This window comes from Hypanus sabinus, chromosome 20 (genome assembly GCF_030144855.1).
Source record: "Hypanus sabinus isolate sHypSab1 chromosome 20, sHypSab1.hap1, whole genome shotgun sequence".
In the NCBI taxonomy this organism is placed as follows: Eukaryota; Metazoa; Chordata; class Chondrichthyes; order Myliobatiformes; family Dasyatidae; genus Hypanus; species Hypanus sabinus.
Window position 1 is genome coordinate 9,213,180 of NC_082725.1, and position 22,162 is coordinate 9,235,341.

General features: G+C 42.4%; 2 protein-coding genes across 2 annotated transcripts in view; both read left to right on the forward strand.

The window, feature by feature from the left end:
• The window catches only part of cpvl (carboxypeptidase vitellogenic like), a 74,372-nt gene extending 72,055 nt beyond the window's left edge, over positions 1–2,317 (forward strand). Inside the window, exon 13 of the mRNA XM_059945054.1 lies at positions 1,727–2,317. Coding sequence (XP_059801037.1) covers positions 1,727–1,828 — 102 coding nt within the window. The 3' untranslated portion in view covers positions 1,829–2,317. The remainder of the gene's footprint in view (positions 1–1,726) is intronic.
• An 8,532-nt stretch (positions 2,318–10,849) lies between these two features.
• tril (TLR4 interactor with leucine-rich repeats) lies at positions 10,850–21,259 on the forward strand. Its single transcript, XM_059945055.1, has one exon. It carries the CDS (start codon positions 11,375–11,377, stop codon positions 13,631–13,633), a length of 2,259 nt encoding a protein of 752 aa, XP_059801038.1. The 5' UTR covers positions 10,850–11,374; the 3' UTR covers positions 13,634–21,259.
• The last annotated feature ends 903 nt before the right edge of the window (positions 21,260–22,162 follow it).

The following is a 22,162-nucleotide window of genomic DNA, read 5'->3' on the forward strand; positions in this document are numbered from 1 at the left end:
ACAAATCTCTCTCTCCCCCCCCCCCCCCACCCCCTCTCTCTTACCCCAGGACAGGTAAACTCTGGGCCTCCACCCACCAGTTCCTGGTCCAGACTCACAGGCGCTGACATCCAGACAGGCCGACACATGGGCTTTAACCATCGGACCTCAAGCTCTGGACTCACCAATAGCTGCACTGCACATAGAATGGTAAAGCACAGAAACAGGCCCTTCAGCCCAGAATGCCTGTGCTGACTGATGTTAATCCAAGCCAACCATGTCTTTTGCACATGGTCTATCTCTTCATTCTGTGCCTCTCTTAAATGTAAATATTGTATCTGCTTCCACTAGCTCCACTAACAGTTCATACCAAACGTGCTCTGTGTAAATTAACTTAACTACATAAATCTCATTTAAGCTTTATCCTTCCCACCTAATATTTGACATTTCCATCACTGGGGAAAAAAAGACCTTTTATTAACTTCTCTGTCCATGATTATCATAATTTTTGAATGATTGCAAAGTGAGTGTAGAGCGTTTTCATAAGCATTGGCCAGCATGGTATTGGGTTGCCAGAGCAACGCTATTAACAGCAGCAGCAACTGCGGTTCAATTTCCGCCACTGGGAAAGGAGTCTGTATGTTCTCCCCATAATTCTGGGTGCTCTAGTTTCCTCCTACTTTCCAAAGACCTATACGTTCGTAGGTTAATTGGTTACAAAGATGTAATTGGGCAGCGTGGTCTCATTTGCCCAGAAGAGCCTGTTACCGTGCTGTGTCTCTAAATAAATAAATGTCTAGAACAAGAACATAGCTCAGCACAGAACCAGGCACTTCAGCTCACAGCACTGAACTGAACTAACCAAATTTGTAATCCAATGCCCAACTAACCTCATCCCTTCTGACTGCATCATGTCCATTTCCTTCCATTCTGACACAAATGAGCCTCGATCGTCTCTGCCTCTATCATCACGCTAGGCAGCCACCACTCTGTGTAAAAGAAAACTTGCCCCTCACATCTCCTCTGAACTTCCCCCCTCACCAAAAGATGCATGCCCTCTGGTCTCTTTTGCTGCCTTTGGAGAATATATTTATCTATTTGTTTGCTTTATTTATTGAGATACAGCCCTTCAAACTGCACTGCCCAGCAATCCCCCAATTTAATCCTAGTCAGGACAATTTACAATGACCAATTGACCTAACAACCATTTTGTCTTTGGACTATGGGAGGAAACCAGAGCACCTGGAGGAAACCCACCCATTTCATGGGGAGAATGTACAAGCTCCTTAGAGAACAGCGCTGGAATTTAACTCCGAACTTCGGAATGGCCTGAGCTGTGATAGTGTTATGTTAACACTGCATTACTATGGCGCCCAACTTGGTATGAAGAATTACAAAATGCACAGGACTTATCAGCGAGGAAGATGTGAAGTTGTTATGATATTTGCACTTTTGGGAAGTTTCTTCCAAGTAGCTAACTCCTCCCTCTTTCTGAGCAAGAGATAAATCTTACAATTAGTATAAGGTGGTTGCAGGCAACTGCATAATTTCCAGGAGGCATTGATTTCAAAGTTCAAATTAAATTTATTATCTAAGTAAATTTGTATCATCATACAAATACAAACCCTGAGACTTCTGTACCTTCTTCCCAATGGCAATAGCGAGAAGAGAGCATGGCAATTACTGCCAAAATGTATTTAATTTTGTTCTCACTCTAATGAATTGAATTTCATATTTTCTTTTGAAGGTTATTATTCGAAATGGAGGACACATGCTGCCATATGATCAACCTGAACGTGCATTTGACATGATTGACCGCTTCGTGTCGAGAAAAGGATTTTCCCTATGAACAATGTTGTGGAGTGAATTCTGTGGAGCAGGGTGGGGAGGGAATAATGAGATAATTAAGAACAAACATTCTTTTTGCAGTGGGATGAGGACTTTTTGAGCCACTTGTCAAGAGACACAAGATGTGAATGGAAAAGTAACTGTTTTGTATTATGGATTTATGACCTGTAAACCATTTCCTATTCCCTTGTGTCAAATATTAACAAGCTCTTATGCCTTATCACCAGATGTGTTAAAAATGTCAATGAATAGTTTCTCAATGGGAATAAAAATTAAGTTGACTTTGAGTAAACTAATTACAAATTCACAAGGAAGTGTGTTTTTTTAACTTTATATACAAGGATGTTTCTCATTTGGAGAAAGCTCCTCATTTACGAGTCAGTCACATTAACCCGTGACCTGCCAAAACTGCTCATTATTCTGTTTAATTGTGAAGCAAAAGAGGTGGTCAAACTGTGCAAATACAAAAAAAACAGAAGTAATAAAAATAAATAAATTAATAAATAATACTGAGAACATGAGTTGCAGTGGTTTTGAAGGTGAGTACATTGGTTGTGGAATCAGTTCACTGATGAAGTGAATAAAGTTTTGTGTGTTGGTTCAGGAGTCTGATGGCTGAATGGTAACAATTGTCTGAACCTGGAGGTGTGAGACACGAGGCTACTGTACCTCCTTCCTGCTGGCAGCAGAAGAGAACAAGATTGCGAGGATGCAAGGTGCAAGGCTAGCCAGCAAACCAGCCAAGAATGGATTCTGCAGATGCTGGAAATCCAGAGAAACACACACAAAATGCTAGAGGAACAGCAGGTCAGACAGCATCTACAGAAATGAATAAACTGTCGACGTTTCAGGCTGAGGCCCTTCTTCATATCTGGAAAGGAAGGAGGAGGATGTCAGAATAAGAAGGTGAGGGTGGGGAAGTAGTACAAGCTCGCAGGCGCTAGCAGAAACCCGATGACGGTAGGGTGGGTGAGTGGGGGAGGGATAGTTAGAAGAGGTAAAGAGCTGAAGAGGTAAAGAGAAGAAGAAACCTGATAGGATAGTGGGCCATGGGGGAAACAAAAGGAGGAGAGGCACCAGAGGAAGATGATGGATAGGTGAGAAGAAGTGAGAGGGGAGCCAGAATGCCGAATAGAAAAAGAGAGAAGGGAGACGGTTTCTTAATGCCTGGTGTCCGTATGTTCCTCATCTCTTTTTGTGACACTAACTATTTGGGCAAGGTGTTGTCATGCAGGATCTTATCTCGAGGTGTGGAGCTGACCACTGAACACAAGTTTCCATATGAGTTGTTTCAGTAAGTTCAAACTTTCACTTGCAAGCCAGCGGTGAAGAAAGATAATCATTGCTGATTATATATTCAAGGCCATTGAGTCATAGAAAACTACAGCACAGAAACAGGCCCCTCAGTCCATCTAGTCTGTGTAACCTATCAATCTATAGTCCTGTCAACCTGCACCTAAACTGTAGCCCTCAACTCCCCTCCCATCCACGTACCAATCCAAATTTCTCTTAAACGTTGGAAGTGAACCCGCGCCCATCACTTACACCACACTCTCACCTCCCTCTGACTGAAGAAGTTCTCTCTCAGGTTTCCTTTTAACATTGTCCCTTTCACCCTTAACCCATGACCTCTAGTTCTAGTCTCACCCAATCAGTGGAAAAAGCCTGCTTGTATTAACCTTATCTACACCCTGCCCCCATAATTTTGTATACCTCTATCATATTTCTTGTCATTCTCATATGTCTTATACTGTGCACTTAAGAATTTATCCTTCATAAGTGACTGAGAGACAGGGATTCAAATTTTTTTTTCTCTCTTTTGGATTCTTTTTTGGAATGGACTGTCAGTCTGGGGGGGGGGGTGTGTGTGTGAATAAACAATGTTTTCTGGAGTACTTTACCATGAAGATATTTCCTCATACAGAAAATGCTGTTACTGTTTAGTGGCTCAGTGGGTGGGGGACACAGCCGCTTGTGGTCAAGGGGTGGGGGGGAGCATTCAATGGCCTGGGGCACTAGCTCTAACACTGCCGAGTGTTTCCAACATTTTCTGCTCTTGCTTTTAGATTTTCAGTATTTGCATTTTTTGTTTGTTTTTCAGTCCCTGACTCACGCTGGCGTCCTTCTGTCTGATCTGCTGCCTGCCCTCAGCACTCTCTTCCACATCGGGTGGCACGGTGTTGTAGCAGTCTTACAGTGCCAGCGACCTGGGTTCAATTCCCGCAGCATCTGCAAAAACTTTGTACGCTGTCCCCGTGACTGCTTGGCTTTCCTCCAGGCGCTTCAGTTTCCTCCTGCTTGGGTTAGTAGGCTAACCAGTCACATGGGTGTAATTAGGCAGTGTTGGTTTGTTGAGCTGGATGGGCCTAGTACTCTGCTGCACCTCCAAATTGACAAAAAAAAAAGATAGACAAATAAATATTCCAGATTTCCAGAAACCATAAAATTCTGGACCTTAATATTCTAACAAGTCTCTCCACAGATACTCCCTGACCTGCTTAGTGCCTGCAGCACTTTGTGTCCCTTAAGATTGTCCCCACCTGCAGAACCTCTTACGTTTATAAAAAGTCTAAAGCATTTGAGAGCATTTGGATAAGATCAAACAATTGAAAAAATCAGAACTAACTGCCACATTAAGGTTACATCTCTGCTCTAGTGGTTAAAATGTATAATAGTTTCTAGCGTAGCCTGTGATGAAGGGTCTCAGCCCAAAATGTCACTGTTTATTCCTCTCCACAAACGCTGCCTGACCTGCTGACTTCCTCCAGCACTGCTAGCATTTTCCTTAAGTACTTCACATCCTTACCGAGTTCCTCATCTATTTCAAATAAAGCTGCACACCTTACAAGATAAGTAGGCAAAAGAGTTCTGATGTCCAAACATTAACTGTTTATTCCTCTCCATAGATGCTGCCTGACATGCTGAGTTCCTCCAGCATTTTGTGTATGCTGAGCTGAATTTCCAGCATCTGCTGACTCTCTCGTGTTTGTGTCAGTGATGTGTTGTACAGGTTACCCACTATAAGTAGTGGGAAATTACTGCAACTTTATGTTCATATACTGAACTCCATAAAAATTCCTGCTCTGCAGGGCATTTCAGAAATGAACTACAGACAGCCGATTAAAACGTATCCTTTGGTTAGGGCGCCGCGGCGGTGCAGCGGTTAGCACGACGCTATTACAACTCGGAGCGTCAGAGTTCGAAGTTCATTTCAGTGAGGAGTTTGTTCATTCTTCCTGGGTTTCCTCCGGGTGCTCCGATTTCCTCCCGCAGTCCAAAGTCGGACTGGTTAGAAGGTTAATAGATCATTGTAAATTGTCCTGTGATTCGGCCGGATTAAATACATGGGTTGCTGGGTGGTGCGGCTTACTGGGCCGGGAGTTCTGCGCTGTATCGCTAAATAAATAAATGGATTAAATGACCATATTCCTGTTGTGTTTTTTTTTCGCCTTTCTACTGACTCTGAGTTTCAGGGATTGAGTTGATTGTCCATCAGATCAACAATAACAGGAGACCCGTGCACGAGAGTTTTTAAAGTGGAAAACCCAATTCACTCTCTTGGCCTGAGAGGACCGGGTCCAGTGGTGGGAGTGCTCATCACGGCTGGGGTCTTCCTTGATTGCAGCGGATGACCATGACTTCTGTGCCTCGTCATGCCCTTCCCAATTTCCACGCAGAACCGCCTTCCTGGCTGTTGGATGTTTCACTGTAGATCTCATCCGCACAGTCTGCCAGAGCTGACTTCACATGCTAGGACAGGCATATCTCTATCTCACCGAGGTATGAGACCCGACGATTGAAGCGGTGCCCCGTGGTATAGCCGCTGTGAGCATAAAACAGCTACTTGGAGCCGCGGCTGAGGGCTGTGTGCCTGGTGGGGCCAAAGGTGAGTCAGCTGCTCCCAGAATGGACACAACAAGCCCCATTCACCAAAGGTGCCACCCATCCCTGGACACTATCTACAACCCATACACCAAATACGTCAATAATCATTACTCGACAAAACTCGGCGTAATATTCAACATTTAGGACAGAACTAAGATCCATTCAGAAATCAAGTTTTGCACATCTTATGGATCCAATTAGCACACATGGGAAACATTTTCAAGTAGGAATTTCCTTTGTCTCTCAGGGAGGCTAGTCATCCTGTGAGCTGATTCTGCGGGGTGCCCGGGGCCAAATATCTGAGAATTGGTTGAGGACCACAGTTACTATTAACCATAAAATTCTCTTCCTTCGTGCAAAGGTAACGAGGATCAGACGACCTTTCCTCCGAAATAGTAAACTGTCTCAACAAATCTCTGAACTAGTTTGAAGTTCAAATGTTTTAGGAAGGTACATGAATTTCTCATGTTCTTTTGATCAAACTGTTTAAAGCATGCGGCATCGTAACGTCATGGCGGCAATGTGGCGTACCGGTTATCGTATTACCTGAGATTACCGATGAGGGTTAAATTCCCGCCACTGTCTCTGTGAAACATTTTACGTTCTCCCCGTAACCATGTAGGTGTCCCCTGGGTTCACATGTAAAAGAAACGTACAGGTTCGGGTTACTAAACTGTGGGTATGTTACGGTGGCGGCACTTGCGGGCTTCCTTTCATTCTAAAATACACCCTTTCAATCCTTTCTTTCTAAACCGCAACCTCTCTTTAAGAGTGATTAATGTTTGTGTTTGAGTCAGTTGTACTTTTTGATCACCCAGATTAAACTGAGGCAAACAGGTTTTGGATAGTTAGGAGACCAGGTAAGATTTTCCTCAGCCGACTTCTGCCAGCTACGGAAGAAGAAGGGTTAATGTTTCTGGCTCTGGGCTGCTGGTATATATAACTCCACCCTCTGAGGGAGTCAAACCTCTCTCGCCGTGTTTTCCTAACAATTCTACTACTCCTTCTGAGAGGGGCGAGCTTGTCTGGACAGGCAGACTAACGGTAAGTTTTCATTTAATGCAACCTGCTTCCGTGAGCGGCTCGACTGAAAAACAACGGCTTTCTTCACCGGAGAAAGAAACCCAAACAGTTCCGTGTTTGCTTTGTGCCGGCTCCTCGATATCCCGTTTTCCCCTCACCTGTTTTCATTTAAGTCATTCTTGCTATTAGTTGGCCATTTTCAACTTCCATCTCTTTATCTCTGCTGCATCATACTGTGCTGTCTAATGAATAGTTGAAATGGAAGAGGCTGCCCGACTCGGTAATGGTATTGCTGTATTGTTAGCCGTCACATTTTACATCTGTGAATATTTCATTCTAATGACTCATTTACTTTCAATATTCTGCATATGTTGTCAATATTATTTATTACTTTTTAATTTATTATTGTTTTTGTATTTCCACTTCTTGAGCTCTTTTGCACATTGGTTGTTCGTCCGTCTTTGTGTGTAGTTTTTCCCTCATTAATTCTATTGTGTTTTGCATCTACTGTGAATGCCTGTAAGAAAATGAATCTCAGGGTAGTATATAGTGACATATACGTACTTTGATAATAAATGTACTTTGAATTTTGAACTTTTGGTGCATCATTTCAACAGTGTCCACACGCCTGAGGTCAGTTCATCAAGATTTAAAAATACTCCCCCGCCCCACCCCCCGCCTTTGATGCAGTTATATTCTGTATAATCTCTGAAGTATTTTCACTCTAATGCTGATATTTCACCTCCTGAAGAAAGTGACCAAATTGCCTTTGCCTCAGTTCAAACCTCCTCTTCCATTTAACTGGGTCATTAACTGGACATTTTTTCCTATTGTGATGGCATTTTTGTGTCCGATTTCTCATTTAAAACGGGGATCGTCGCTCCTTTGTTGGCGGTTAGTCTTTCCTGGTGAAGTTTGCTGCTGATGTTAGTTTACACCCCTGATGGAGTTCAGTTTACAACTGTGAACATGCTGCGCCTGACTTTTGGATGCCGAAGTGCATTAAACTATTTGGGAGAATACAATTCATGACAAAACATTGTTTGCTTTGCATTTTTTGCTTCTAGATTATTCAAAGCCAGAATTTGGGCATTGCCTACCCTCCCTCTATAATCCAAAATTCTGTTAATTTTCACCAGTCACCTATTATTCCCGTGTTCTTGATTTGTACCAACTCCGGCCTCAATTTGAAGACCCTCGTTCTTGTTCTAAATCCTCCGTGATACTACAACTAACTCTGGAGGCTCTCCAGGATGTCTGCACTTGTTATATCATCTTCATTTAAAATCTCTTCGCCGTTAGTGGCCCTGCCTTCAACTTTTCCCATACTCGGGGATTCCCTCCTTAACGCATCTCCCTCTCTATCACGCCTTTTACCTTTTAAACTTTTACTTGTATCTTGCCCCTTTGATCATATTTTTAGTCTGCGTTGTGTGATCTCAAGAGGTTCTGCAGATACTTTTGATCTTAAGGAATACAAAATGCTGGATGGAGGAGTTCGGCACGTCTGGCAGCATCTCCAGAAGCCCACGCTTCAGGCTGGGAGGACTCAGAGAGAGTGAGTGAGGTCAAAGCCTGTTGTTACTCCTGGTAATTGCTGCTTTAAATACGCGAAAATGTTAACAAGTTATTGCGGTTTCCTGTACTTTAATAATAAAGAAGCATTTTTTTAAAAAAATTCTGGAGATGCCAGAGAGAGGGGATTATACGTATAAGAACGTGCATGTGTATGTGCATTTGTTTAAGTGTGCTTGATTTGCCCCTGTAAAAACCAATAACGCAAAGGACACATTCCTTTGCGTTGTTTCGATGTACATGCGGTAAATCTGAATCCGATATGATCTCCAATTGAAAAGGACATGATGAACTCGTCAGATTAACTGGCTGAGAAATGTACTTAAGGCTCAAGTCAAAACTATTTTTGAAAACTGTAGCTAAGTGGACTGTCTCTTTAAAATTCCTTGCAAGTTGCCGGAGTTCTTGCCTTTTTGTAGCTCCGCCCCCCAAGAGTCCATCTGCAGCCGTTAACCCTTGAGCGCAGCGTGCATGATCTTACAATGCCCAGCACCGCAATAATACACGCAAAAAAATCCTTAAAATATTAACAAGGTTTCAAATGTACTGATTTGATCGTTACTAAGTTCCTGCACGGAATGGCTTTGGTTCATACAAGATTCCAACAACGATTTCTGCGAATTTTCCTTTTAACAATTACTAAGAAAATCTTAAAATTCAAGTCTAAGCTCACGAGTACACAATCATTTTAAATATTTATTTGTTGTATGAGACGAGTTGTGTTCACATATCATTATGTAATCCATACTGTGTTGCACAAATACCATTTTTTCCTTTATAGGAAGGCTGAATTGGGAACTACCATTTCGCGGCTTTACTAAATGTTTCCTTAAACTCCTAGCTGGGCAGACCTTATCTATCCCATTCTCAGTAAAAGCTGTGATTAGCTCAACCAAGCCCATCACTACAGAAATGCAAGAGATTCAAGATTGTGTACTGTCATTTCCTATCCACAGACGGAAAGGAGAACGAAGTAAATGTTACTCCGGATCCAGTGCAGCACCAAACAAAACATAAGAGAAAACAATAAAAGCACAATAAACATAAATACATAGGATAGCTTGTATACATAGATACTAGCGTCTATAAAGCGATGCTAAGCACACTGTGTCTTTGCATAATGTGACTGATAAAGAAACAAATACTGGTGCTGGGTTAGTGGACGGAGGTGTTAATCTGCCTTGCTACTTGGGGAAGTAACTGTCTTGGAGTCTGGCCGTCCTGGCGTAGCCTCCTCGCTGAAGGAAGTGGGACAAACAGCCCATGAGCAGAGTGTGTGGGATCCTTCATGATGTTACTGGCCCCTCTTCCGATGGAGATCTTTATAAACAGATACCATTAAATGCAGTAAACGTTCTTGGAGAGTCTTATTGCGGTGTAAGACGTGTAATCAGTTCAAGTGTGAGTTGGGTTGGAATTCCCAGTGGAAGTTTGAAAAGCAGGTGAATCCATAAACACAAGAAATTCTGTGGATTCTGGAAATTCAGAGCAACACACACAATGCTGGAGGAACTCAACAGGTCAGGCAGCGTCTCTGACTTCTCCCCCCCTTCCATTCACAAAAATGATTCCAGGATTGAATGGTTCTTCATATGAAGAGCGTCTGATGGCTCTGGGCCTGTATTCACCAGAATTCAGAAGAATGAGGGGTGACCTCATTGAGACGTATGGAATGGTGAAAGGCCTTGATAGAGTGGATGTAGAGAGAATGTTTCCTATGGTGAGAGATGTTAAGACCAGAGGACACAGCCTCAGAATAGAGGGCGTCCTTTTAGACCAGAGATGAAGAAGTTCTTTAGCCAGAGAGTGGTGAATTTGTGGAATTCTTTGACACAGGCAGCTGTGGAGGCTAAGTCTTTATATTTAAAGCAGAGGTTGACAGATTCTTGATTGGTCAGGGCATGAAGGGATACAGGAGGAAGGCAGAAAATGGGGTCTAAGATGAAAATTGGATCAGCCACGATGAAATGGCGGTGCAAACGGCAGAGGCCAAATGGCTTAATTCTGTTCCTATAGTCTTAGCGCCTTGTGGTCCTTTCCAAGGATACAATTTCTGCTTATTATTTGATAAATCATTGCTAATGTGTGGAAGATTCTCCTTAACCATATTTTAGCATTGTATTGTATCATAATTTAATTATTCGTTCTAATGGCTTGCATTTCGATCAGTAATATGCATATTCAATTTGATGCTAAAACTGACGGCAATCCGCATAGTCCAATCTGTTAGAACGTACAACAGAGATAATAAACCTTCATCATCTTTCTTGATCTTTAATTCGAAATTCCTAAGGAGCATTAACTTTGATTGCAATTGTGCATTATTATAAAGACTTCAGGTTTTTGAATCAGATTTACGGATTGGTTGGTCTCCGTCCAAATCGGAACAATTATTGAGGGGAAATGCCTTCACTACTTTCAAACGGAGAAGTTGAGGTTTTAAAGAAAACATATATTGAATGAGAATCACACGTGGCTTACTCTAACTGAAGCACGCTATTGTGTGTTCGCAGATTCCTTGAAGCCGCCGGCAGCGAAAGTGTCCTGGATACTCCGTCTCAATATTACACCACTCCCACTCCCTGCTCGACCTCTGCATAAACACATCTGCGTTTTTGGCTGAAGTCTCTTGAGGGAAATGCGGGGAAGTACAAATTTCCGGCTGTTTTCCTGGCATATATTTACGCTTTTTCTAAATCGGTCCCTGTCCAAAGTTCCTTGTCTGCGCCTTGGCGCTTTCGGCGCTGTGAGCCGCCGTTAGGGTCACAGTTTTACTGCTGTTCTTAGTAGGGAGGGTTCCGGCAGCGATCGTTGCTGACGTTGGCCTACTTTTCACTGCCAGGGGAATTTTAATTGTATTTCCAAATGAAGCCTGCGAAAGAAGTTAACCGGGAGATTTCATTCTCGGGCATGTATTTAGAAAAGCATTGAAGCGGAGGGCCGTGTTGTTTGTATCACCATCGTCCGTCTTCCGCCTCGGCCGAAAGGTTCACGTCAGGCAAAACCCTTGCATGGAAGACGGAATGCAAAGGATAATAATATCCAAGGCCGCTGACCACTGGGAATGGAAAATTTACGGATGGTCTGGCTGATGTTTCTTTGCTTGATCTGTTCCGCCAACTCTTTCTGTCCTGAACAATGTGACTGTCAACATCGCCACGTGCTCTGCGCAAACCGAGGTCTCCGGGCTGTCCCGAAAGCACGGCAAAATGTGGATGTTCTTACGTACAGCCTCGGGGGCAACTTCATCAGCAACATCTCCGACGTGGATTTCACTAGCTTTAGCAAGTTGCTTCGACTGGACTTGCAATACAATAAGATCGAACACATTCACCCGAAAACTTTCGAGAAACTTTCGAGGCTGGAGGAGCTGTACTTGGGTAACAACATCATCTCAAACGTCCCTGCCAATGTTTTCAATTATCTCCGGAGATTGAGGCTTCTCAATATGAATAACAATAGATTGACGAAACTGAATCAAAACGTGTTTGCACACCTAGAAAACTTAGTTAAATTAAGACTCGATGGGAACACTTTAGAGGTCTTGCAAGATGCGATTTTCAAACACTTGGTTAATCTCCATTACTTGCAGTTAGAGTCCAACAAGATCCACGTTGTTAGTGGAAGTACGTTTATAAATTTAAGAAACCTTGTATATTTAAACCTTGCCAAGAATAACCAGACTTCATTACACAACAGTGCCATGTTTACACACCTGACATCACTGGCAACTTTAGTCCTAGATGAAAATAATATCAAATATGTTGGAAACCGGGTTTTTGAAATGCTACAGAAACTCTCTAGTCTGTCCCTCAGCAAGAACAAGATTTCTTACCTTGGTTCTGAAGTCTTTGGAGGCCTCCATGGGCTGAAGGAATTGTTTGTTGATGGTAACCTGCTGAGGGAAATCCCAAGTAAACTGTTGGACCCTCTGGTAAAGTTAGAACAATTAGATCTCAGTGAGAACCAGATCACCATTATCCATCCACTGGCATTTAAACACCTGACGGTTCTCAAAGTGCTGAAGCTGAAAAGCAACCGTTTGACCTACTTACCCGGAGAAACTTTTGCGTTTACCAACTCTATATACAGCCTTGATCTAAGCAGCAATAATTGGACATGTAACTGCCGGCTGACGGGCTTAAAGCGGTGGATAAACCTGGCTCACGCCCAGGGCAGGCTGCTGACCATGTTCGTCCTGTGCAGTAACCCCCTCAGTCTGAAGGGAAAGTATCTGGATTACCTGACGGACTCCGAGATGTGTTCCCCTCATAAGGCACAGTCGCTGTTCAATTCTTCCAAGGGCTCCTTGGTCGATGGAGCCCTGAGTGTGGACCGAGTCAACATTCAGTCAGACCAAGAACGGATCTTGGACGAAGATGGCGCGCACACGGATGGGGCTACCGGCCTGCAGCAGAAGCCGTCTGCTCGACCTATAACGGTCACCAGCCTCCTGCCTAAAGACAAGCATCTCATTCTAGAGCCAAAGCCAACCAAGCCAGTCACAGTCAGCTCAATTCAACGGGAATCCCCAATATCTCTAATCACAGCTCAGAATTCCTTGGATGTTTTAACTCCTTACACCACTTTCCCAATATCCTCGAAATCGGAGCGGTACTATCTCCTGAAGGCCAAGGATAAAGTGGTGCAAAAGCCATTGATAACCGATCCCTGTGAGTTCAATAAGCTCTACATTACCAACCTGACGGTGGGCGAGGTGAGCCCATCCACTGCTACCATCCGCTGGAAGGTGGCCCACCCGGGTTTCAGGAACGCCGTGCATTTCCGTGTGCTCTTCGACCGGTTCGGCCAGCTGGTGACATTCCACCGCTTCATATACGTCAAGGACAAGTCGGAGTGGGTCACCTTGAGGGAGCTGCGGGAGGAGACGCCTTATATTGTGTGCCTGGAAAGTGTCATTGCTGACCGGGTGTGCCAGATAGCGTCCCGTGACCATTGCCTCGGTGTTCTTACGTTGCCTGTAAAGCGAGGTCCCCTGGATGTGCAGCACTTCATTTTGATTCTGTCGGGCATCAACGCTTTCCTGGTGCTTCTGGGGCTACTCATCTGGACGTCGAAGGCGCTGAGAAAGCTGCGGAGGAAAAGAACCCCAGTCAGTGTGCGGCGGATGTACTCCACGCGCCGTCCCCTGCGCTCCGTAGGCTCTGGGGTCTCGGCAGGGGACTGTACGGGCTTCCAGACCAACAGGTCACGGTCGGTCATGTATCAACTCAACGAGGCAGATCTGATGGACTTCCAGTCTGACCGACTCATGGACATTAATTTAAGGAGGGAAGATATTGGGCAACGTTATGGTGATTAGTACGCACCAATAAGAAAGCCATTACTCAAGGATATTCAGCACATCATTTTCTGTAGTTTCTGCCATCGTCACCTGTACATCCATCTTTATCTCCATCTTTACAGGGATCAATTGGAGTTTTAATCCCTCCACTGTCTGTGAGAAGTTTGTCCATTCACCCCATGGGTTTTCTGAGTGCTCCAGTTCCCTGCCACATTCCAAAGACATACGGGTTCGGGTTAGTGAGTTGCAGGCAGGCTATATTGGCACTGGGAACAGGGTGGCACAGGGTGACTGTTTGTTGTTGGTGCAAGCAACACATTTCACTGTATGTCTTGATGTTTCAATGTATTTGGGACAAATAAAATTAAAAATAGTGATTACTTTATTGGGATCATACCACTAAGCACATCTTCTCTCTTCCCCTCCCCCCCCCCAACTTTCCACTCTCTGCGATTCCCTTGACCACCAATACCATTGATTTCCTTCCCACTCGCCGATCTCCCCCCTGGCCCTTATCCCTGCAAACATGACAAGTGCTACACCTGCCCCTACATCTCCCTCTTTGCTACCATTCAGAACCCCAAACAGTCCTTTCAGGTGAGGCGAGTCTGTCAGGGCTAGCTATTGAACCTTGTGCTCCCGGTGCAGCCCCCTGTACATCAGTGAGACTCCCAGATCAGAGGACTGCTTTGTCAAGCACCTTCACTTTGCCTGGTGGCTGCTCGTTTCAGTTGGACTTCCCATTCCCATTCCGGCATGTCCGTCCATGGCCTCCTTGTTGCCAGGACGAAGCCAAGCTCAGGTTGGAGGAGCACCACCTTGTATTCCATCTGGGTAGCTCCAACCTGATGCCACGAGCTTTGTCTTTGACAATTTCTCCCCTCCCCCTTCTCATCTGCTTATCACCCCCCTCTGATGTCCCTCCTTTCCTTTTTTTCCATGGTTCTTTCCTTGATTTTCAGCCTTTTCCCTCTTCTAACTATTACCTCCCAGCCCACTTCAACCCCGTCCCTTGCCCGCCTTTACCTGCCTCACCCATCACCTGCCAGGTCATACTCCTTTCCACACCCCCACCTTATTCTGCCTCCTGCCTCCTTTCTGTCCTGTCTTGACAAAGGATCTCAGCTCAATATGTTGACTCTTTATTCCCCTCCATAGATGCTGCCTGACCTGTTGAATTCTGCCAGCATTCTGCTTGTGATGTTTCATTATTAATTTGACTTGTTAATTCTGATTGACAAAATGTTATCATAACTGCAGAGTGCTGTTGGGAATTGCCCACAGCTTATGTCCAGCTATGGTTTCAATAATATCTTTAGGGTTGAGAGCAAATCTGTCTATCAAAATGTAATAATATTGCTTGACAATGTCTGCTAAATTTGGGTAAGGATGAAGAAAGAATTTGCCTCAGTGTTTTTTGTGACTTCAGAACATGCAGATTCTTCAAGGCCAATGTGAATTGTAAATGTTTATGGTTTTCATGTAAGACGAACAGATAATTTATGCAAAAAGACAGATTAAGTAACCAGTTGAATTGTTTTCTTACTGTTGATTGAGGGACTAATGTTGGGCTAGACACCAAAATGACACTACTACTTTGAAAAGGAATGTATGTTCTAGTCCAAATGTGGGTCAATGGAGTAGATTGGGTGAGTCTAGAACTAGAGGTTATAGGTTAAGGGTGAAAGGGGAATTTGAGGGGGAGCTCTTTGTTCAGAGGGTGGTGTGAGTGTGCAGTATCTGTCAGTGTAAGTAGTAGATACTGGTCCAATTTCAACATTTAAGAGAAGTTTGGATCCATGTATGAATATGAGAAGTATGGAGGACTATGGTTCAGGTGCAGGACAATGGGACTAGTTAGAACAACAGTCGGACATGGACAAGATGGGCCAAAGGGCCTGTTTCTGTGCTGTAGTACTCCATGATTCTCAGATACCTTTCCATTCATCTGAACAGATAGATGAGGCCATCATTTAATACCCCAACTCTACGGTGGCATTTCAGATAAAGCAGAGCTTCCTCCATGTGAACTGCACTGTTTGTAAATTCCTCTACTCAAGTATTTCAATTGGAGGATTAAACTTCCAAATCATCTGACTCGGAGGGGAAAAAAATGTTAAAAAAAATGATGAATCTGGCTCAATTTCCACAAGATGACCAGGCTTAATTTTGCCTTGTGTCAAATCTTAAGCTATGTGTATCTCTCACTTTATTCAGTGTTACTGGGAGTACTCACTTCTCTACATGGTGGAATAAAGGGCACTTTAAAGGAATGTGCAGTATATATCATTTCAGAGTCCCTTGGAGAGCAATGCAGTGCTTCTTCAAAATAGTAACGACTGTCCCATCATGTGTAATTTTTTTTGTGATTGGCTGGTACATTTGGTAAAGTAAAAGTTGTAATCTCTTCAAAATGGAGCCAGTGGATTTGCTCTATTGGACATTTCACCCAGTAGAAGCTGAGTGATTGGTATTGTAAGACATTAATGTACATTACAACTAATTTAATGCCTCTAATGAAAATTCCTGCATAGTACTTGTGTATCTATTTTTGATGTGTCTGGTCTCTAATGATTTCTTAATTAACTATCATATTTCAACACAGTGATAAGAACGAAAAATAGTTTTCTGTTTTTTCATATATAAAATTCTGGAGGAACTCAGCAAGTGGAGAAGCACCTAAAAAGGGCAATTAAGACTGAACAGTCAACATTTCGGGCTGATAGCCTTCATTAGGATTCCCGATGAATGGTCTTGGCCAAAAATATTGAGGGTTTATTCCCTCCATGGATGCTGCTTGGCTTGCTGAGTTTCTCCAGCATTTTGTGTGTATTGCTCAAGATTTCCAGCATCTGCAAAATCACGTGTGTTTATGATTTTCTGTTGTTTGCTGACATGGAGCTAAACTATTGTCTTCCATTTCATATTTTCTTTACTGAGTTGTACCTAGGCTGATCCACCTTGAATTCTTTTGAAGGATGGCCAGTAAAAGCCAGGAGAGTTAGAGTCAGGAAGTTTAAATAACTTTGCTTTTAGCTCAAAAGTGCAATTGTACAAAGGAGAAGACGGTTATTTGTTCCATCAAAAGTCATAGAAAAACAGAACAGAAACGGGCCATTGCATTACATAGTTCTGTGTCACAGACTGTCATCTAACATACCAGTTGCAGCTTTAGTGTTTTCGTTTGTATGAACAGTTTATTTGCCATTGTCAGCCAGTGTCATCTTTACCTTCAGAAGGATGTTTCCTCACCGTTCACTCAGAAATTCAAGGGTAGATCATAAATTGCAAGCTATTTGACAGATTACTGGAAACCATTGTAAATTTACCCAACTACAAATGGTGCTTCAGCAATGTGTGCATAAAGTCAAAGCCCATCTAAAGCTGAGTATTAACTTGCCTAGTTCCATCAATCTGACCTGGACCATAGCCCTCCCATCCATGTACTTATCCAAACTTCTCATAAATGTTGCAGAAAACAGTTGAATCTGCATCCACTGCTACTGCTGCCTGCTCATGCCACACTTGGACCACTCTCTCAGTGAAGAAGTTATCCCTTACGTATTTCTCCTTGCATCCTTAGCCTAAGACCTCTAGTTCTAGTCTCGCCCACCCTCAATGGAAAAAAGTTGCTTGCATTTACTCTATCTGTACCCTTCATAATTTTATATACCTCTATCAAATCTCCCTTCATTCTCCTATGCTCCAGGGAATAAAGTCCAAATCTATTCAACCTTTCGCTAAGAACTCGGGTACTCAAGTCCCAGCAACATCCTGGTTTTTGCTACATTCAATGTTCTCCCTAGAAGGAGGCAGAAGATGACCTGATTTTTTTTCCTCTTTTTAAAAAAAAACATTTTTGCTGATAATCACTAAGAATGCTGTTTTGAATAATTTCATTAAATTTTGTTAGCATGTGAGCAACTTAACTACCAAAGATCCATAATTTGATTAGTTAGCAAACGTCAGCAGAATTCTGTTTATCAGTTTACTTAGCTGAATTTCAAAAACTCCATTGAGTTTAACACGGTTGCTTAGAGTAAGCCACTGAAGAAATGTAATTTCTCTAATCGTCATTGATAATTTTTAATTATTTTCCAAATCAGCTCACATTGAAAGCATTCTTGTCTCTGAACCTAAATAACTTCCAGTACTGAAAGCAAATTTTGGGCAAACAAATTCAGTCGTCAGGTTAGAGACAATTAATTAAATAATCAGGAAATGACGGCGATTGAATTAATAATGTTTTTATCTTTTAAAATGTCTAATAACATTCTTTTAAAGATTTTAAAAGACTGCTAACTAAAATACAGATATTTTTTCAGTAGCTCATTTCTGTGATAATTAGTTCTAGTGTGATATTTGCTACATTTGGGTATCTGAGCTTGACTCATAGAATTTTAGATGTACTCTACATTTATGGAAATTCTCATGCTCATTCAGTACTATCCTCCCTTCCTAGTATACACTTACCTGCACCGTATATCCCCTGAGTTCTCCAACCCTCCAGTTTAACCTCCAGTTAACGCTTTGTGAATTCCTCTCTCCAGGTTGCTCAATCATTAGTGACTGCCCAATCAGGTACCACATCCCAAACCCTGAAGCATTTTTACTAAAATTCGCTGCCTCTCCATCTGCTGCTCCTCAAGATTAATTCCTAATATCAATCTAATACTTTCTTCACCTGTATTTAGCGTTTCCTCCATGGGCACCTTGGGCAATGATGCAGATAGATAAATGCACATTCTTGAAGACCTGTAGATTGGTCTTGCTGTTATCCAAACTGTTACCTTTCATTCATCTGCTTGGATCTGCAGATAATCCCTACGGTTGGAAATGTGCTCTTTTCATATGCTTGAATTTTAAAACTCAATTACAATAACAACTAATATGAGCTTATCCATTTAATCTTTTCAGGAAATTTCATCAAGTATGTACTCTTTATGGTATACCTTCAGTGTTTTGAAATGTGCACTTTTCCAACTGAAACATCTGTTAAATATTAGTCCAAGGATGCAAGGGACATGAGAACAAAACTTGTAACTGTCTATCAACTCAACTCAAACAGGAAGAGTTTGAATCAAACAAATAATCAGTTTTCAGGAAATAAATGAGTCACATCAGAAAACTCGATTTATGGATACATCTACATCCTTCGCTGACGACAAACATAAGCAGCTGGAAGTATGGGCAGGTTTCAGCCAATTAGAATAAAACATTAGAAGTAAATAATGAAAATATAATGGAAAAATATTTCTGTAAAGCTGCATCACTTGCCAAGGCTGGTCATCAAACCGTCCTCAGCTTTACGTTACTGAGAACTCTGAGCCCCAGCTATCCTCTCAGATGAATTCACCCATCATTAAAACATCAGAAAAGGGGGTTAATAACAGTGGTATATGTTGAGAAATTTATTGGCTGCAGTACAGTGAAATACATTAAAAAATTACAATAAGAAATAGAATTTTTTAAAAATTATGTAGTGCAAAAAGAGAGCAAAAGAATATAGTGAGGTAGGGTTCAATGTTTTAGGAACAGCTTCTTCCCCTCTGTCATCAGACAGTGAGCGATTCATTGCCCATTCAGAAATCTGATGGCGGGGTCGTGGGGGGGAGGGGGAAGCTGTTCCTAAAATCGAGTGTGTGCAGGTTCTTGTACCTTTTCCTTGACAGTAGTTATGAGCAGAGGGCATCTCCTGGGTAGTGGGGATCCTTAAGGATGGATGCCCCCTTTGGAAAATGACCTTGATGCTGGAGAGGTTAGTGCCCATGATGGAGCTGGCAGAGTTTGCAACCCTTTGCAGCTTTTTCTGATCCTGTGCAGTGGTCTTTCCATAGCAGATGGTGTTGCAACCAGTTTGAATGATCCTCGTAGTACATATTATATGTAGAAATTTGCTAGAGTCTTTAGTGACATAACTCCCTTCAAACTCCTAATTCCTCCTTTAGTCTGACCTAGCTACTCACTGGATGAATAGTTATTCACTGAGCAGTTAATCCTTATGGGTTTAACTAACTCACCAAAATGTAAGAGAACAAGTTTGGATATAAATGTCAGAAAAAGAAATGAGTCATGGATTGGACTTAAACCATTTGGAAGAGTTTTTGTATAAATGCTTTAGTTCTGATGTGTTTTGTGAAAGGAGTTTGGGTTGCTGCATGATTCAACGGAGTCCTCAGATTCTTCACTTTTGTTTAACAATGTTTACTCTCCATTTCGTAAACTGACCCCTCAATGCTACCTAATCACTCCAGCTTGCTGATTTACTAGATTTTTTTTTGTTTGAAGCTCACCCAGTGATTGTGGATGGGAATTAAGGCTAGGTGTGGGTCAGAGAGAATGGTTGTTTTAAAACATACTCAGCAGGTCACGCAGCATCAGTGGAAATGAATAAACAGTCGACACTTTGGGCCAAGATCCTTTGTCAGAACCTGTGGAGGGTCCCTTCCTGAAATGTCAACTGTTTATTCGTCTCCATAGATTCTGCCTGATCTGCTGAACTCTCCTAGCATTTTGCGTGTTACTCTCAATTTCCAGCTTCTGCCGAAACTCTTGTATTACTGGATATGGAAGGATAAAATAAATAATACAGAGAATGAGTCATGGAGTCCCTGAAAAGCAAGTCTGTAGGTTGTGGAATCATTTTGGTGCTGTGGAGAGTAAACTTATCGATGCCAGTTCAGGAGCCTGATAAAAGTTTGTAGGAGAATACCAATTCCTGAACCTGGTGGTGTGAGACCTGAGGCTCCTGTACCTCCTGCCTTGATGATGGATGCTATCACTAGGACCACCCATTTCCAGCTCTGATCTTGCCCCATTTCAGATATAGCTCTATCCTTTATCCAATCTTCATAACCTTCGGACTAAACTATTCCAACTCTCTCCAGCCTAGCCATATTCATTCTGTTCTCCGTAAGCACAAGCACATCCAGGACACTGATGTGCAGGTTTAACTTGTACGAAGTCCCATTCACTCTGTGCTTGCTAACCTCTTTTGGCTGTCTGTTAAACACATTAAAATTCCAAATCATTTTTTTTGTCTCACCCTGCAAGTCTCTCTCCAATTTTTGTTTACTGTCTATCTCTCCATGTTATATGAATTCCTCCAGTTAGTGGTCGGAGAGTCATAAAATTGGAGAGAATTGCAGTGCAGAAACAGGTCCTCCGGCCCATCTCGTCCATGCCAGCTTTCTCTTCTGCCTCGTCCCATCTACCTCCACACGGACAATATTCCTCCTGTTCACATAGCTATCCGAAAGTTACAAATGAACCCTCATCTGCCACTTCCACTTCCATTTGCACCCATCTCTGAGTGAAGAAGTTCCTTTTCAGATTCTCCTCGAGTAAGGATTTTTGAATTCATTGATGATGTGACGATTTTGTATTTTCTTTCTGGCAACTGCCGAATTTGTCTTTGAGTATGGTTACCCAAGTAATGAAGTCAGTGGCAACTTTGGTTTGTGTGAAATTGCCTTGCTACTGGATAGCAGCTTTGACTTCAGCAATCCGATTTTCCTGTCTTAGATTTTGTGAAGTTTTGTATTAGTTTTAGTTATAAGTACCAGTTATTTTAAAGATTTCTTTTAAATACATAAATTATTCAGGTGAAAATAGCATTGTGATACAGGATGCCTGGAATCAAAAATTGTATGTACAATTAATAAAAATACTTTTCATACTTGGTTTTGTTATTGTTCTTCACTTTCCAAAATAATCAATATCTTAATTTTATTTAGAGATACAGCATGGTAACAGGCTCTTCCAGTTCAACGAGCTCACACATTCCAAATACACTTAACTGGCCAGTTAAGGTTCTAACCTCTACGTCTTTGAGATGAGAGGAAAGCAGGGTCTCAGGAAGAGAACCATTGGGGAGAACGTACAAACTCCATATAGATTGCAGAGGGAATTGAACCTGGGTCACTGGTGCCGTAAAGCGACCGTGTTAGCTGCTACATCTCAGCTTACTGGGTTGCTGCAACATTTTGGTATGTCTGAATCAGTAAATAACCACCACCAAAATCACATCTTGACTTAGTTGTGTCTAAAGATGGACCAGTGGGTGGGTGGGGTTGGTGGTGAACCTCTTGAAATGCAGAATGCCATGAATGTTGAAAGATGTTTGGGCGAGGATATTCTCTTCAAGAATTTGTGACTAAACTAAAACTGAGCCATACAAAAGCTATAACTAGGAAAAATTTAAGAGTAACACACAAAAAGCTGGAGAAACCCAGCAGGTCAGGCAGCTTCTCTGGAAAGGAATAAAGAATTGACATTTCAGCCCTGGACCCTTTTTATCAGAAGCAAGAAAGCTGGCATCTTCCCCCTTCATTTCTAGACTTGACGACGAGCCTCAGCCTGAAATGTCAACTGTTTATTCCATAGGTATTGCTGATCTGCTGAGTTCCTCTGGCATTTTCTGTGTGTTACTTTGATCTTGCAGCATCAGCAGAACCTCTCGTGTTTGATTTGCTGAGAAATACAGTATATAAGTTCTTATTCACACAGCAAATCTTCATGAGAAAGAGTCCAAGACACTTCTTGCTC